This window comes from Poecilia mexicana, unplaced genomic scaffold (assembly GCF_051168715.1).
Source record: "Poecilia mexicana isolate PSO_F unplaced genomic scaffold, ASM5116871v1 scaffold_3, whole genome shotgun sequence".
In the NCBI taxonomy this organism is placed as follows: Eukaryota; Metazoa; Chordata; class Actinopteri; order Cyprinodontiformes; family Poeciliidae; genus Poecilia; species Poecilia mexicana.
In genome coordinates, this window is record NW_028263372.1 from 34,903,201 (window position 1) to 34,922,039 (window position 18,839).

At 39.4% G+C, this 18,839-nt stretch overlaps 1 protein-coding gene across 1 annotated transcript in view; it reads right to left on the bottom strand.

Annotated features, from left to right (window-relative positions):
- adamtsl5 (ADAMTS like 5) overlaps positions 1–18,839 on the bottom strand; it is a 34,772-nt gene that overhangs the window by 3,420 nt on the left and 12,513 nt on the right. Inside the window, exons 2-12 of the mRNA XM_015012541.2 lie at positions 18,790–18,839; positions 14,393–14,565; positions 13,668–13,728; positions 12,607–12,712; positions 11,416–11,543; positions 7,525–7,648; positions 6,093–6,179; positions 5,532–5,695; positions 3,804–3,999; positions 1,256–1,384; positions 311–382 (exon numbers count right to left, since the gene is read on the bottom strand). The exon at positions 18,790–18,839 is cut by the window's right edge and continues 26 nt beyond it. Coding sequence (XP_014868027.2) covers positions 311–382; positions 1,256–1,384; positions 3,804–3,999; positions 5,532–5,695; positions 6,093–6,179; positions 7,525–7,648; positions 11,416–11,543; positions 12,607–12,712; positions 13,668–13,728; positions 14,393–14,565; positions 18,790–18,839 — 1,290 coding nt within the window. The remainder of the gene's footprint in view (positions 1–310; positions 383–1,255; positions 1,385–3,803; positions 4,000–5,531; positions 5,696–6,092; positions 6,180–7,524; positions 7,649–11,415; positions 11,544–12,606; positions 12,713–13,667; positions 13,729–14,392; positions 14,566–18,789) is intronic.

Genomic DNA, 18,839 nt, shown 5'->3' on the forward strand with positions numbered 1-18,839 from the left:
CAGTCAGTATCTTACCGATAGAGAACAGCTGATGGATGTAAGTTTGGAGGACCTTTTAGCATCTAAATAAACTGAGACGTTTAGAAACTGAATAAAGACTGTGGAACATGAAGCTGGTTGTGAAAACTTATTTTTTAATTTCAGTGCTTAAAGTCGGAACTGAACTTGGAAAGAAATCTTTTCACTTTTCTGCTCCATTAACTAAACGGTGCTGTTGTCTCTAAATGTTTTCAAGGCTTTTCTTACTGTAGAAATCATCTGTCTGATGTTTTAACTGAGAAATGTTTTAAATAATTCATAAACTCCTTACCAAAGTCCTTTTTGCAATACTGTCTCTGGCGTTCCCTTCGTCCTTTAACTCTCTGACATTTTCCACAATTCTCTAAAGAAGAAACCAAGAAGAAGAAAAGTTAGGAAGTCAGAAGACCATAAGGCTGTAGATAAAAATATCTTCAGGGCTGAAGATATAAAAATATCTTCAGGGCTGTTTGCCCAAACATTCTTAAACTGACATATTTACAATAAAAAGTTGCATCAGTTTTTCTTCTCATTAAATGTATTTGAGTTTTGGATGTTGTTTATAAAGTTACACAGTCAAAAATTAACAGATAATTTGGCTTATTTATTCTGTAATAAGGAAAAAAATCGGTATTCATTTTTCAAAGCCATATTTTCACCATGTTATTTATTAATTTATTTAATTAGCAAACTAAATATTTAGCTTAAAGCTAATGTTTGTTTTCAGACAAATATATTTAGCTAGCAAGCTGCATATCCAGCTTTAAGCAAAATGTTTTGCTTCACATAAATATTTCATAGACATTTAGCTTGATAGTCAAATATATTTTGAAGCTGGATATGTGGCTTGCTAGATACATATTTTGTTTGGAGCTGAATATTTAGTTTGCTGGCTAAACCTTTGGCTTCTGACTAAATGTTTAGCTAACAAGCTAAATATTTAATTTACTTAATTTAATTGGTTTTCAAACTACAAACAAGCTAAAATATAAAAATAACTATTTAGTTTGTAGCTAAATATTTAGTATCCTGACTAAATTTTTACTTTGGAGAAGAATATTTAGTTTGAAACTGACATTTAAAATAAATCCCCTGGTTAAAATGATGAAAGGCTGAACAGTCATTTTTGACTGTGTAGCTTTACAAACAGCAGCTCATGTTTGAGCTGAAGTTTCTGCAGAACTCCATGAAGTCTGAGCAACATTTTGAAGAGTCGTTGAGGAAGCGGCGCTCGTACTTCCGGGTGGAGCCAGAGGAAGGAGGTTCCTGTGGTTTTCCTCGCGCTCCAGGCGGCTGATTGGCTGCTGATGATGCTGCGGGTGGAGGCCGGGAGCCGGGAGACGATGAGGATTTAGGTCATTTAAAACTGGAAGACAGAAAACAAACAGCTTGGTGTGAACTACAGACTGCAGATCTTCTTAAAGTTTAATAAGCTACATATTTAGGTAAATCTTTTCATGGTACAAAACTAAAATATTGATACTGACTTGGTATCTATTTTACCAATGATTTGGATCGATCTGCTCACCTGCTACTCATACTTTAATTTAATTTGTAAAACTTGTTTATTTTTTTAATTTAATCTATTACAAGTCTCTTTTTCTTTCTTTTCTTTTGTTTTGTTTTTCAGGATTGTTGGATAATTAATTTGTCATGTTTTCTTACATGAAGAGTCACTTTTCTTTTGATCATGATTCTAGTGACACTTAAGAAAATGTTCTTCTGTCCTAAAACCTTTTTTTATTTTTTTTTTATTTTGTTTTATAATTTGTCACAATACAATGACAGACTAGTACTAATGGAATTTATTGGACTTTTAGGTACAAAGGAGCAAAAAGCTCTTATACTTTTTATATGTTTTTATTCTTCCATTTGGATCTCAGCTGCTTCTAAAAACAACCAAAGCGCTTAAAAAAAAAAAAAACACCCAACTTTTTTCTATCCATAGGTTTTTGGAAAATGAACTAATTCAAAAACCTCTGGAATGTAACATCACAAATCAGCAGGCACTGCCCCGTTACCTAGCAACCCCAGGGAAGATCAGCCCGTTACCTAGCAACCACAGCAAAGATCAGCCCGTTACCTAGCAACCCAAGGAGTTTCACCACTATATGCGCTGTACAATGGCTGCTGGAAAAGATAAGTGTTTTGTTGTTGATACTGATTTTTTCGTGAAAAATGTTACAAATTTTATATTTTCCTTCCACTTTATTTGTATGTTTTTTTGGACTTTTACAAGAAATCCCAATAAAACGCATTAAAGTCTGAAGTTCTGTAGGACAAATAGGAAAACCTTTGCATCTGTAAACCATTCTGCACAGATATAAATGGTTAAAACAGAAAGAACATATAATAAATAAAAGTAATTCATCTGAGGAGAATTCATAAATATATTGACTGTCCTGAAATGACATGGTTTAAGGAACAGCAACAGAGAGAATTTATGCAACTGGCAGCTTTTATGACAGCGGCGTCACAGGCTAATATGACACTTTTTTAAAAAGAGTTTAACTGCAGATGTTTTTAAACAAGAAATAAAGACCAAAAGAAAAGTACTATTGAAGAAGACATGGGAGCATTTTAGAAACATATTAAAAGTCAAAAGCTGTTAGTGTTGATTGATTTTAGCGATTCACAGAGCTTTCTCATCTCAGTTATACTTTAGGACGACCGTACCATCCAACCTCATAAATCCGCCTCCAGGCTCACCTTTTTCTGCGTTTTCTGGCAACAATTTGAGATGGGTTCAGTTTGGCTGAGATCCACCAGCTGGAAAGGATTTTCCAAGAAGCTGCTTAGATTCATGGCCTTATCGGATGGAGCGAAAGTCTTTGGATTGGGAGCAGATTTCCATGTGGTTCAGGAACATCGGGGAGGTGAGCAGGAATCCAGCATGTTTGTGATCCACACTTATTAGTGCAGATAAAGCAGCTGCGTTCCTCTGAATCAGGGAGGTCAGCGTGCAGATCAGCAGCGGGGTAAAGGTGAATCACCACAGATGTTTTCACTCACTGAACCCAAATGGGCTCGCTCTAATTTGTGCAATTACAATAATTGGAACCAATTTAATCTTGGCTCTGTGGTTTCCTCTCAGAAAGATCAACCTGCAGCTCCGGAGCCGAAAGTTGTTCTGTGGACATTAAAGGATGGCTCTTAAAGAGGGACGCATCAGTCAAAATTCACATTTTGCAAGTTTTTATACTTCCATTTGGGTCTCAACTGCCTCAAAAAACAACAAGTGCTTAAAACATAAACAAACACCCAGTTGTTTCTTGACTACGTTTTTGGTGTCTGGAAAATGAACCGATTCAAAAATCAATGTTGTTGTTGACCTGCAGCTGGCAGGTCAACAACAAAACACTTGTCTTTTCCAGCAGCCATTGTACAGAACATATATTGGTAAAACCAACTGACCAAACATGCTGGAGCTCAGCTTGGGTTGCTAGCTAACAAGCTAGGTTTCACTGGGGTGGCGAGTTGAGGGTCAGTAGCTGCTGATTTGTGACGGAAGGTTTTTGAAACATCTCATTTTCCAGACACCAAAAACCAGCTGGATGGTTTGTTTAAGCACCAGGTTTGGGTTTCGAAGCACTAAGGCCCAAATTGAAGTACAAAGACATGCAAAACCTGAGTTATGCATAGAAGGTCCACTTTAAATTACCCGTCACCTGCACATACTTTAGGTAGATTTGCCCTCACTGTACTGCATCTTATTCTTATTTTTCAGTTTTTTATACATTTTTTCTACTTTAGTGAGAAGATGCATGCCTCTGTGTTTAACTCACACCAGTGGGGTTTCCGGGCAGTGCTGGGCGGCGCCCTGGAGGTCGTGGTTGGAGTGGTGGGCTGGCCTCTGGGGAAGTAGCTGGCTGTGTGGTGAGCCTGTCGCAGAGGGCTCCTCCTGCCGTGGTACTGGGCGTACTGGTCCGGTGGAAGCCAGTACTCGTACTCGATTCCTGGGTTTCTGTCTGTCGCCAGAACCTGAACACAAGAAAAGAGAATCATGTTTGAAAAAAAAAAAAAAAAAATCAACCAATCAGTTACTAATTAATGAATCAGTTAACCCACCAAACAGAGCGCACATCTTTGGAAGTGTTTACATTGGTGTTTCTGGTTTGATACGATGGATTGAAATGGATTCAAACTAAAGGGTTTAAAGTTGTGTTATGTAACTTTAATAAAAAATATATTTTGCTGCTAAATGTGCTAATGGCGGAAAAACAACTTACCATTACAAGAAAGCTGTTTATGTGCCACCATCTGTGGCTACGCTAACTAACCTGAGCAGAAACGACAGGTTGTGCTGAAGAGGAAAAGCTGTTTCATAAGCAGCAGCACACAAGGATGATTGACAGCACTAAGATCCGCCCACTGGCTCTGACTGGCTGTTTCTATTTAGCACTGAGAAAAGATAGAGGAGTTTGATTTTTTCACAGATTACCTGTCTCACACCATACTGTTACTATAGTGACAGTTTTAACAAATATGTAAAAAAGTTATTTTTCATAGAAGTTTCTGCGGCTTTAATGTTTGTATTTGTACGATTTGTCGAGTCATGGTTTCCACAGAGGACAGCGGTGCATGGAAATGACTTTCTCTCTTCAAACCATGGCCTTATTACGTCTGCAAGCAAACGTCTTAATATCATCAGTATAGTTTAAAAAATGCTGACCTCTGTTTTGTGTTTATAAAAACCACAACAAATGGAAGAAACTGACTCAGTTTTGAGCTAAACTGGTCTGTTAAATGGCATAAAAAACCAGCAGGAAGATGAGAGAAGAAGGAAGCTGAAGCTCAGCGTTTTCATTGTTCCAGTCTGAATTAAGCAGACTAAACTTTACGCTAACTTTGGAGTTTTAAAGCTGCTGCTCACCACAGATTCTCCTTAACTCCCATAATCCTGCTGTTATCCCCCGGATAAAATCAGCTCTTTGTTCTGGTGGCTTTATGGGACCTGATACTTCAGCAGATGATGCCAACCAACCAATCAGTGAAACCAAACCAATAATTATGACAGTAATTGTTTCTGAATATGCCAACTTCAAGGACTAAGAAGTTTTTTCTGATGTTGTAAATTTGTTCCTTGTGTACAGAGTCTTATTGTATTTATATTTTAGCATTGTGTGAATCAGCATGTTTCTATTTTTCCTGTTCACTGCTGGTAATCCTGAATTTCCCCACAAAGAGACAACAAGGGATATTTTTTCTTTCATTGCATTTTCTGTTCTAATGTTAGCAAGGATATAGAGCTGTTTCATTCAAAATTAAGCAAATTACCTGATAAATAAATAGTTATAGCTACATTTAATCCTTTGACTGTTTGTGTTCTGTAGTTTGGTTTAAGTGTTTTCATTTTCCCACCAAATACGTTTGCTGAGGCAGATAAGATCGGCTTCACATGGCAGTGAATCTAAATATCGGCCGACCACCGATCTAATAAATTTAAGGAAACTGCCACCAATAAATCAATGCATCCCTGGTTGTTATTGCCTTGCTTGTGAAACAGCTCTTACCATCAGATGCAGGTCTTCCTGGGTCGGTCCAGGCACCTCGAAGCTCTCCCAGGTGTCTGCGGAGCGCCGGTACAGCAGCTTGGTTCCAGCTACGCTGTACTCACCGGGAACGCTGATCTTCCAGTTTCCGTTGATCACAAACTGGGATTGACCGTTCTGCAGCGCTGGCGATCAATAACAGTGAATGGAGTTACTGAGTATTTGTGCAAACCGATTCAAATGCTTCTTATGATGGATTTTTCAGGCTAAGCTGTTAAAGATTTCAGGGTGACAGAGGAACAAATGATGGTGTGGTTATTTAAGGCGGTTTCCATAGCAGCAGATGAAAACAGCACCTCCACCTGCTCTGCATCCCTCCCAAACCACAGCCTGAGCCATTCTGGGTCTGTTTTATTTGCGTCGCCAACACAGCGATGAGAATAGATAACCTTAGAGATTATGTTACTTGGAAAGAAGAAGCCTGGTGCAGAAAGCAGACGGACAGCGAGCCGCTCGCGGGTCTCCGGGGAGCAGATGTAATAATAAGTTTTAAAGCGAGTGAAGGGTAGAGATATCTCTTACCCAGATAATTCCTGCTGTTGTCGGTGACTCGGATGTGAGTGGCTCCAGCCGGGATCATCGTCACTTCGTTGTATCCAAACGGCCCGCCTGGCAAATACAAACACAAGCTTTAGGAATTCACAGAAACCGAAGCAGAAGCAAAACTTGATTATAATGATAAGCTTTATCATTTTAACAAGACACTGCTCCTGTTTCTACTTCCTAGCTCTGGAAGTTAAGCACTTCTGTGAAACGTTTAAATTTGACTTGTAAAAGTCAAAGTATTTTTGCCTCTGAAGCTTCGGAAACATCATGTGTGACTAAATCTTACCAGTGATATGTTTACAGGTGGACACAGTCATTTCTATGCAGTTGACACTTCTATATGCCTAAAACAACATTTTTATGCAAATTTATATTAATATTTGGTTTAATTGTTTATTTATTGCTTTAGTAAATTTAGGACGTCCACTGGCAGCTTCTACAATCCCTGTTTGCTTCTGGAATAGAGAAGAAATTATTTTCCTATACTTGCAAACTGATGAATGATCTAAACATTAACCAGATGAATTTGAGGTTGTTGGAACGAATGTGAAGTTATTAGAAACATACCAGCAAATAATGGTGTTTGTAGGAACTTGACTACAGAATGAAAGTTGGAGTATTTTTGTCTCTGATTCTTCACAAACGCGTCAACATGCCTCAGTTAGACGAAGACGATCACCTCTATGCAGATGACACTGTCCTAAATATCCCCAAAAACCTAAAACTTATGCAGCTTCTAGACGCAAAACCCTGCAGGTTCTTATCACTGGGACTAAAAATAGGAAAATAATCCTAATATTGTAATACTTTAATACATAATCATCACACAATGTCGTCATTTTGACAATGATTTCTCTCGGTTTACAAGGCGCTGTAAAATTTACAACGTTCAGCTTGTAAAAGATAACCCTCCAATCACTCGTCAGTTTGCCTGAAGCTGTTATTATTTCCTGTTCAAGGTTTGTTGCAGATGGATACAAGGGAAGAAAAACATTTAGTTTTCTCCACAGCATGCAGTCAGACCCTATATTATCCGTGAACCTGCAGATGCCAGTAGAGGTAAAAATGTTTCGGTGGCAATGAGCCAGAACTGCTGGGAGATTTTTCTCCCTGAAATCTTAACCACAGTCATTTTAAATGTGCCGTTAGCTGGAGCCCTTCTGGGAAAGCAGCCAATCACCTTTGTGTTGCAAAGCTGTTTCCATGGTTAATATTCACTCAGTCGGGTAATAACACTCTGCTAAATAAGCCTGAATGACTAATAGCTGTTGGGTGTGAAAGGAAGACTAGAGGCAGGAATTATCCTCACACGGCTTTCTGAAACCACTTCATCGCATTCCTGAGACAGAAAGACATGATGGCGTGTGGCATGAGTGTGTGTGTGCGTGTGTGTATCTGTGTGTCCTACCTGCCTCCAGCCCGCTGCTCTGGTACACACTCTTGTGGTGCAGACAGGTGGTGTTGTGCCCTCCACACACCATGCAGGCATCTTCCCGCTGCGTCGAACCCAAGATGGAGTCGCAGCCGGGCTTCTGCAGGAAACACGAATGGGAAACCTTTCTATCGCTGCAAAAACACAAAGTCCTGTCCAGTTTCTACTGTAAATGTCTTTAATAAGACTAAACTAACTTACAAAAGTAAATTTTTTGTGAGATAAGAGCTTGTTTTAAGTCAACAATTCCTTAATAAATCTGCCAGTGTAACTACTTTTTGATCAAAATTAAAGAATTATAGACATAAAACAAGTTAAGTTTACTTGTTAAGTTTATCATATTTCAAATGTTCTAAGATATTTCCACTAAAAGGTAGTTCAATGTCTTGTTATGAGTGAAAATTATTACTTTTTAATCAATATTAAAGAATTACTGACTTAAAACAAACTCATATATCTTGTTGGAAATTTCTTCCAAGTTGGTTTTGTCTTATTTCAAGTGTATTAAAATAGAAACTAGAAAATACGTTTAAATCGATATTCAATAGTTATTAGTGAAAACAAGCTCATATATTTTGCTAAAAAGTTACTTGAAAGTTAGTTTAGTCTTATTTTAAGTGCACTAGAAACTACAGCAGGTATTTGGTAGGATGTTATGTTTTTACAGTGCACTCAGCTTTGATACTGCCAAGTAATCGTCCCCTCAGGCTCGGATTATTTGCCTCTGATATTGTATTTCCTTGTCTCCAGCTAACATTTGGGGGGAAACAGCATCTCTGGGAACAGGAGTTTGGAGAGGTTGTTTTGTAAAACATAAAAAATGTCAAAGCTAAAGACAAAGAGGATGAGCTGGATGGTTTACAGCCTGTGGAGCATCCTGCAGGAGGAGCGATGATTGCTTTCCCTGTTCGCCTTCATCTCTGCAGAGCGAGTTAATCAACGGGGAGGTTCCCAGGCCAGAGAGAAACAATCTAGAGAACCTGTAATCATCCTCAGAAAGCCGCTTTGAAGACACAAAACACCCTGAGAGTCTGTGTGAGCACAACAGGAAATGAGCTCCTTGTGACATAGTAGCACAGAGTTCACTGGGCCTCAGCAAAGCAGCGACAAAACCAGCAAATGACTAACCTAAGAGCTGAGCATCTGTTCATTATCTGGGCTGATAAACTCTGGGATAAACTCTCTGAATTGAGAAGCAAACTGTTTTCCTGACAGTATATCCAGTACACTATGCTATTCTAAATGCCAGGTGCCGCTCTGGGATCCTTTCTGTTTACTTTCAACACTGCAGAGTTTAGACGCAGTTAGAAATCCTGCGACATTCAGACATACTTTACATTTTCTCTCATTACAACCACAAAAATAGTATTTTGTCTGGGGTTGTATGTGACAGATCAACACAACTGCAAATCTATACTTTGGAGTGTTGTGCAGGTTTCTGCTAATATGCTAACTAATTTTTAGATGACCACTTCAGTGTTTTTGCTAACTTTATAAAAGGCTTGGTGCTTCCCCAAAATCAGTTTTTCTAGATACATCCAAAAGTGCTTATTTATTATTTAGCAAATAATAAATAATTTATTTAATTTGCCTTTGGAATCAACATCTGCAAATGTCTATGATTAGCAAACATTAGGGTTATTGTTAGCATGAGTAGCTTTTTAGTTAGCGTTGCCTCCGATGTGTCAAACTTTCAGTATGTACATCTAGAGCAGCGTGTCAAACTCCAGTCCTCTGCTGTCCTGCAGGTTTTAGATGTGCACAGGTACAAAACACAGGAATGAAATGGCTTCATTACCTCCTCCTGGTGTAGATCAGTTCTCCAGTCCTGCTAACGGCCTCATTATTTGACCCAGGTGTGTTGAAGTAGAGACACACCTAAAAGTTGCAGGAGACCGGTCCTGGAGGCCTGGAGTTGACCGGCCCTCCAGGCCTGGAGTTGACCGGTCCTGGAGACCTGGAGTTGACCGGTCCTGGAGACCTGGAGTTGACCGGTCCTGGAGACCTGGAGTTGACCGGTCCTGGAGGCCTGGAGTTGACCGGCCCTCCAGGCCTGGAGTTGACCGGTCCTGGAGACCTGGAGTTGACCGGTCCTGGAGACCTGGAGTTGACCGGTCCTGGAGGCCTGGAGTTGACCGGCCCTGGAGGCCTGGAGTTGACCGGCCCTGGAGACCTGGAGTTGACCGGCCCTCCAGGCCTGGAGTTGACCGGCCCTCCAGGCCTGGAGTTGACCGGTCCTGGAGACCTGGAGTTGACCGGCCCTCCAGGCCTGGAGTTGACCGGCCCTGGAGACCTGGAGTTGACCGGCCCTGGAGACCTGGAGTTGACCGGCCCTCCAGGCCTGGAGTTGACCGGCCCTCCAGGCCTGGAGTTGACCGGCGCTGGTCACTGATCTCACGTTTTGACCTGTGCTCATCACCAGCTGCAGGCTGCATCTGCTTCCTGTTTCAGCCTCGGCTGCTCTGACCTTTCCCTGCCCGACACCACGGCCCATAAATCCGCTTATTTACACCAAATGCCGTAGAGAGCATGCCCAGAAACACACACATCGACACATGTAAACACAGAGACTCTGTAATCCCGGCGCTCAGCTGTGTGTCCCCCCTCCTAGCAGACGTCTCTCCTGAGTATCACATGTTGTGCAGCAGATCTGCGCTAGTCTCCAGCCTTCTCCATCTGTGTGAGAACAACCTGCTGCAGACTCAGCTGAGCTGTAATGCTTCCTGAAGGCTGCAGTCCACTCTGATGAGTGAACTCTGGCCCAAACGCTCAGCGTGGGACTCACTTCTCCTGAGAGCTCCGGTCAGAGCGGTCAGCATCACTTACACCTCGTCCTCAGCAGCCAAGGCCAGCGTTTCCCAAACTTAACCTGCGTTTAACTCCAGAAGGAGAAGAGCTGTTTGTTTTTCACTCAGCTGACTCACAGATGGAGGATCCAGATCAAACAAAGACATGAAACTCTGAGAAAAATCAAATAAAACTGAATGTAGCTGACAGTTTTCTTAACCAGTCAAGTTACAGTTTATTTCTAGAGCAAACAATTTGAGTTACAAAATCAATAAATATTTAAATAAAACCCAAAGCAAAGGATAAACTGATGCTAAAATAAAACACACTCTGCAAAAGCCCAGAACCTTTTCAAGCAATTTGGGTCCAGTTTCTAGTACAAATATCTTAATATACTTTAGATATGACAAAAGTAATTCACAAGTAACTTTTCAGCAAAATATGGGCCCCAAATATTCAAAAAATATCGATTAAATAGTTCAAGCTCTTATTTTCTGCTGAAAAGTTACTTTCAAGTTAGTTTTGTCTCATTTCAAGTTTCTGATATTTGCATTAAAAAGTAGGAAAAAAACCTGGTAATATTTTGTGTTTTTGCAGTGCAGAGCTTCAGGACAAAAGCAAAGATTCTCTGCAGATGGTTTATGCATAAGGAGACTTTTTATTTTTATTCTGGGTAAAATTATAAATATTGTTATCCTACAATGGAAAATGTTAAGTAAAAACAAAATATTTTTTATTCAAAGATTTTTACTGGAAAGCTGACTTTGCTGCACTTAAATAATTTAATTTAATAAAAACTTGGCCAAATGTAAAAAAGTGTGTTGGCCCAAATAGTTATATAATTATTTTTTTAATATCAAACATGCAAGATCCTTTTTCCTACAAAAAAAGTATATATATATATATATATATATATATATATATATACACAGTATTACTTTCTGTGCTTGATTTTATTTTTATTTTCTTAGCCCAGAGCACTTTTGACTGGTTTCTATGATGTTTATTTTGATAAATAATGTGTGAAACTCACTAATGATGAGTTTTAAACTGGACACACGTCCAGGTGTTGTCATTTACCAGACAGCGTCCGTTGACACACACGGCTCCGGCCTCCGGGTCGCAGGCCGTACCGTCCAGAACGTGACCAAAGTTGTAGTAGAAGTTGTGTCCCAGCGCCAGGCAGCTGAGCTCACAGGGGCTGGAGCCTGGCGGGGGAAAGCTGCAGTCAGTAAATCATTTGTCTTTATGGAACAAGACATGATAAAAGGAAACAGGACTGGGGGGAGAGAGACGCATAAAATGCAGGAAATGGGAAAGATCTGGAAGAAACTGGCAGATAACACCTGCAGCAGGAGACACCTGTGAGCTTTCAAGGCTTCCCAGCTGTGATAAAAGTCAACAAGACGCAAAAATATATTTCACAAATCAGAAGTCAGCGCTGAGGCATCGTTTTATCACTGGTTGATGGTATCAGACAGAACGGCTTGTGCTAAATTTAATTTGTACTTGTAAATCAAATTGGTAAAGTGAGATTAAACGGTTGTGAAATGAAGGATTGTACATGTGGAAATTATTCATGTGCGCATTGGAAATTTTAAAAAGGTGTTTATATCTGCAGAAACAGTTCAGTTTTGTTCAACTTGGAAAAATCTGAATCCTACGGAGGCTCTGAAGTGCAAACCACTTTAACGACTCATTAAACAAAACCACACATTTAAAAACACCTTAATGAAAAACTAGTTCCACACTGAAAAAATAAAACAGGTGATATAACTTCAAACATTTAGTTCATTTTGTAACTCAATTGCAAAATTGAGTTACAAATTTAGTAATTTGTTCCTTTTTGATTACATGTAAAAAATGTACTAAATTTTTTTCAGTGCACTGTCACAGTATTTCACTTAAGACATTTTTTTACATAACTGAAATAATCTGCATGTGGAACAAATACTTTTAATCAATTTTAATAAATTATTAACTACAAACAAGATCTGATTTTTTGCTGAAAAGTTAGTTAAGTTAGTTTTGTCTTATTTCAACAAGACATTTCAACTTGGAACTAGACCAAAAATATTCTGTAAGATTTTGCATTTTTGCAGTGTATAACATCAGTCTTTATGCTTTCAACTGATTGGACGGTAACAAATCTAAGGGACCAATCAGAAGACAGTTTAAGTTGAGTATTCTAGTTCTAGGTTGTAAAAGTTGTAGCATTTTGCTCTCGTTGGAAACCAAGATGGCTGCTCAGGTTGTTCCTCTCATGCTGACCTCCGTGAAACGTTGTCCATCTGAAGGAGTTTCCGGACACCAACGGCCGGTCATTGAACGCAGCACACTGCATCTCTCTGAAGTCCTCCGAGCCCAGAGGACACACCTGCACAAACACAGACATGCATCATGAGACGCTGAAATATCGTGGTGATCATCATCAGAATTAACCTGCAGACAAGAAAAACACATTTTATAAAAAGCTGAGCTCATGTTTAGACGATGTGGATGAACTTCTGATTACAGCTGGTTTAAAGTTTCATCGAGTTTTAATGTTTCACTTTAGTTTCTAGATGAGCAAAAATGATTTGAGACTAAAGCAGAGAAATAAAACAGATCTGATTGACTGATCATGTGAAAAATTCCTGAAAGGTTCAGAAGTTTTACATCCAGATACGACAGAGAAGAGAAAATATAACTTCTGATTTTAAACATAAAAGATAACCAGAGACATCCATCCATCCATCCATCCATCCATCCATCCATCCATCCATCCATCCATCCATCCATCCATCCATCCATCCATCCATCCATCCATCCATCCATCCATCCATCCATCCATCCATCCATCCATCCATCCATCCATCCATCCATCCATCCATCCATCCGACCTTGTGACTCTGCTGAGTCTTGATGTGTTTTTTCTGTAATATCAGAGAAAAACTCTGAGCTGCTTCAACTCATCTGTTAGTTTTTCCTTATCAGGACCGGCTGTCCGAACACACACACACACACACACACACACACACGCACACACACACACACACACACACACACACACACACACCCCCACACACACACACACACACACACACCCACACACACACACACACACACCCACACACACACACACACACACACACACAACACGCCGCAGCCTACCAGCGGCCTCCTCAGACAACTAAAACACGTCTGACTGTCTGATTGTGTGAAAACTCGGGCTGATGCACCAGTGAAACTTCACGCCCTGAAATGCCTCTCAGACGCGCCTTTGTAAAGCAAACACTGTTGTAAAACGGACAGATTTTCTCTGAGGGAGGAAACCCTGGAGCTGCAGTGACCTTGGTGTTGCAGATCTTGTACTGTCTGGGATCTCCGGCACACGGTCCGCCCACCGGGTTCCTGCACACAAAAACAACTTATTAACAGAAATATCACACTTTTGGTTACATGTTTTTGCACAAACTTATTCTTGGATCATGAGATTTTAGTCTGATCAGTTCTGATGGGTTCAGTTGGGTTGCTAGGTAACGGCCAGGGCTTGCCAGGGGTTGCTAGGTAACGGGCAGTGCCTGTTACCTAGCAACCCCGCTGCTAGGTAACAGGTAAAGATAGGTAAAGGGTAAAGATATGTGACGTTACATTCTGGAGGTTTTTGAAACTGTTCATTTTCCAGACACACACACTCTAATTCAAATTCAAAAATACTTTATTGATCCCAAAGTGAAATTAAATGAAAACCTTCAACTTATTACCAAAAACCAGATGGGTGTTTTTTTTTAAGCACTTGGGCTGTTATTAGAAGTACTGACTGAAAAGGAAGCATAAATGTGCAAAATGTGAATTTAAATATTTAGACTACATTTAAATATCCTAAAAGTTCATCCTAAACTAACATGATGAAAAGTTTTAATCTCACTAAGTAAATGTTGATGTTTTTTGTTACTAAATCCATAAAAACTAAATTTTTTCACTTCAAGATGGTCAGAGTCAAGGATAATAACATTTTATATTTACTAAAAACTGCAACAAAAAATTCCCTGAAGACCAGATGACAGATCATCACCTGGTGATGCAGGTGCGAGTTCGCACCGAGGCTCCGCCCCCACAGCTGCGGGAGCAGACAGACCAGCCGCTCCACGCCGCCCACTCGTTCCTGACATGCAGCTGCCGTCGGGCGCGCGCCGGACGCCCCGGTGAGGCGTCACTGGATGGACCCCACTCCGAACTCCAAGAGGCCTGAAGCAGAGCCCAACACAACGCTGACGCCCAATAAAACATGAGACAAACGTTGAAACATTTACACTATTTAGCCTGAACAAGAGGAAAGCTGAGTCAGTTTTGCCCAATTTCGATACTTTACTATAACAAAATCATCCAGCATGTTGTTACTTTCTCTCAGATTATCATCAGATTTGCAGAACATATTTTACACCCTGGAATATTATAACATAAAATGCCATCCAACTATGACGGCATAAATGAGGAGTAAATTTCCACCAAAAAATTCAGACAAATTTGAAAATTAATCTCAGAGTTTCTAGAAAAAAAACAACCACATTTTTAAGACTAAAAAGTAAAAAAAAAAATTACTAGAAAACAAATCACATTTTGAAATTAATCTCAGACAATTTCTAGAAAAAACTTGGACATTTCAAAAATTAAAGATGATCGATTATTGAAAGAAAATCTAAAACATTTCTAGCAAATATTTGACTCTTCAGACTCAGAAGCTTCTGAGGTTTTTCTATAAAATTTCTCAAATACAATATTTTTGCCTTTTCCAGCTCAGAAATATCTTTTTCTAGAGAAATTCCGAGTTTAATCTAAAACTTCCTAAGTTTTTTCCTGTCTACAAGGCCCTAATACGCTTCACATCCAACTAACGTAAGAATTCCCCTCCTTAGTAAAGAGCATATCTGGAGGAGCTGCAGATATTTTCAGCTCAGGTGGAGGAAAGTATTGACATGCTACAAATTTGGCATTTATGGAAGACAATCGTTGTCAAAAGTCAGAAGCAGCTACATTTTAATATCTTACTTCTTGCTTTCTGTGCTGTGAATGCTAACAGCTGCAGTCACTCAGCAGCATCAATCTGCAGAGACACCCTGCGTGTTTAAAGCTGTCATGACGCAGATAACGATTGTCATCAGCCTGTAATGGCTGCTCAGAAAACACCAGGCACAGATTGATGGGATGTCATTCTGTGAAAGACAAATGGTATGGATGGAGCTCCAACAAAGCCTTCTTTATATTTCTCCAGGAATCTAACAGGAACATAAATCTATTCAAACGGTAGATGGGACTAAAAATAACAAAGCGGCCCTGTGAGGTTGATGGATCAGGATCAGCAGAGCAAAACAATAAAAGTGATTAGAGAAATCTCTCTGGTTCTCCTCAAACACATTCCAGAGTTTGCGCCCTGGAGGAGGAGTGAAACTGGCAGCCGTCCCACCAGATCCCCACACAGGAGCTGCGCTACGAACACACACATTTAACTCTTTGCTCACTGTGTCCAGGAGGAGCTGGAGTCAAAAGAGGAGTCAAAACAATGAGACCCAGGCGAGGAATCAACAAAACCAGCAGGGTACAAACCAATAAAAAGGTTATGCAGTTCATCCAAACCTCTAATTTCACAGCAGTGAAAAGCAGCAAACACAGTTTATAAATTCCTGCAGACCCCAACTATAAAAGCAGTGTATGTTGCACTGAATGCTGGGTAAATCCATTTAAAGACACCCTTTGATGAACTAAATAAAAAGTATGTTGCTTCCTGACAGAGGAAATGCCAAAAATAATGCAAACCACAACATTATTTCAGCACAAAGTGCAAAACTTGACAGTAGCTGCGTTTCTGTGACCATAAAACTGCACAAATTGGAATTCTGAAAATGAAATTATGAATGAAATTGGCTTCATGGAAATGCCACGTTTGAAAAATAGAAAAAAATTCAGGATTTTTAATAAAAAGTTTTTGCACCAGGATGAGGAAGTTTTCTACAACTGGGTGTTACTACTGGCAGAAATGACAAAGAAGGCAACAGGAAGTAGGACGATGTTATTTAATGACTTATGTGAACAAACTTATTCATGTGATTTTAATTCCACTTCTGATTTAATGAAAACACCATAATTGTGTTTTTTCTACATTATCAAAAAATTACCAGAGTTTTGCACACATTTGTAACGGAAACGCAGATATGGACTGAATCCACTCCAAGTTCGCTCCAGGACGTAGTTTCCTCATTTCAAAGGTAGAAACTGAAGCAGGGGTGTCCAAAGTGTGGCCCGTGGACCATTTGTGGTCCTTGAACTGAGTTTTTGCTTGTCTTTTCCAGCAGCCATTGTACAGCAGTAAAACAAGCTGACCAAATGCTCTCTAGCTCTGCTTTGGTTGCTAGGTGACGGGCGGAACTCTGCTGGGGTTGCTAGGTAACAGGCAGTTTTTTCAAAACGTTTTTTTGTTGTTGTTGTTTCTAGGCACTAAAAAACATTAATTTATTGCCAAAAACCGTCTGGGTGTTTTTTTTGTTTGTTTTTTTTAATCAGCAGAAACCCAAATGAAAATATAAAATCGTCCAAAATGTGAAGTTTGCACTGCAGGTCCCCTTCAAGTCATTGTGTGTCACATGTATTAAATCGCTAATTTCCACGAATCTGTGCAGAACAAAAAGTGACTTCATCTGACCTTTGAAATTAAAGCTACAGGCAGAAGAAAGAAGCAAACTAATTGAGTCTCTTTGACTTTGTGACTCATTCTGCACAAACACACTGAAACCCAACTTGTGCCGCGACTCCCCATAATTTCTTGGCAGGGTCTCTTGAGGTTGCCCTCATTAGTGTTACTCCCGTTTAAATTAGCGTTGATAACAGTTGGAGATGGGGGGGAGCTGGCCTGCTAGATTAGTGAAAGCAACCTTTGACCTTAGCAGTACACTCCTTCTCCCTCCTCAGCCTGGAGAGAAAAACTTCATATAGGAAGCGAAGCGGAGGAGAAAAACAAGAGCAAAGGTAAACGCTTCCGATCAAACAGCTGAACCAGACTCATCTTTTCACAAGCACTATTAGAATAAACATGGCACTGAAACGGCAAACACTTCAAAACTTACATTATGCAGAAAGGTGTTGATATAGAAATGAAGAGAGCAGCTACTGATCTCAACTTGCCCAGATGTTGTCTGAGGAATAACTAAAACATTTAAAACAACAGAAACTGTGACAAACAGAGCTGAGGGAGGATTTCAGATGATCTTCACAAACAGTGAAGAAAATGGCAAAGTGTGTAAAAACACCAGGTTAACTGTTCGAGAACTGCAGCACAGAAAGGCATGTTGGGTCGCCAAGGTTACGCTCACCAGGTCTTGATGTTCAGTTTTTATTTTCTTATTCTTTCAGTTCATGATACTAAGTGATGCGACTGCAGTCAGATTTCTGTGTGAACAGCTTACAACCAGAAGAAGAACGTTGATATCACAGCAGATCTATTTTATAGTTTATTCAAATTAAAATATTAATATTTACTATGAAAGCTGAATTAAACTAAGTTAATTAAACTAAGTTAAGCTAAATATGTAGCTTCAAATTAAACCTTGAGTTAGCTAAACTAAATATTTAGTTAGTAATCTAAATATTTACCTTAGTTTGTAAGCTAAACATTTAGCTTGCTAATTAAATCTACACCTTGAAATTCTGATATTTATAAATGAATGAATAACATGATGAAAACTTTGAGAAATTAATCTTTTTGGTAACACTTTATTTGAAGGGGGTTGAATAAGACTGACATGACACCGTCATAAAAACCCGTCATGAACATGAATAAGCCTTCATGAATATTTATGACTGTTGTCATAAAGCGTCATTCGGTAAATTATGACACTTTTAATGCAAAGTTGACATTATTCAAAATGTCTTTGTTATGACAACTTGGCATTAACCAATAAATCATTACTGTTATAAATTTGTTATAAAAGTATTACTGATTGCACCTTAAAAATCAGGTAACTTTATGTTATTAAAGGTAAAGTTTAAACAGTAATGATTTCCTGGTTAATGTCAAGTTGTCATAACAGACATTTTGAATAATGTCAACTTTGCATTAAAAGTGTCATAATTTACCGAATGATGCTTTATGACAACAGTCATAAATATTCATGAAGGCTTATTCATGTTCATGACAGGTGTTATGTCATGTTTATGACAGTGTCATGTCAGTTTTATTCAACCCCCTTCAAATAAAGTGCTACCATATTTTTTTTATTTATAAAAATAATCAAAACTGCTGCTGTTAATTAAACCAGATTGTGGTTCCAGTTAGTTTCTTTAAAAGCCTTTTTGTTGAAGCGGCTGGATGGAAACTTTATTCATTTCAGAGGAAGCTGAGGTGACAGGCTATTCTCAGCTGCAGCGGCTATTCCAGAGCGAGGCTGAGATTTATGGAGACATGGGAGCGGGAGGACTTACGCTCTGCAGGGGGGCGAGGGAGCCGGGAGCGGCCAACAGCAAAACAAAGG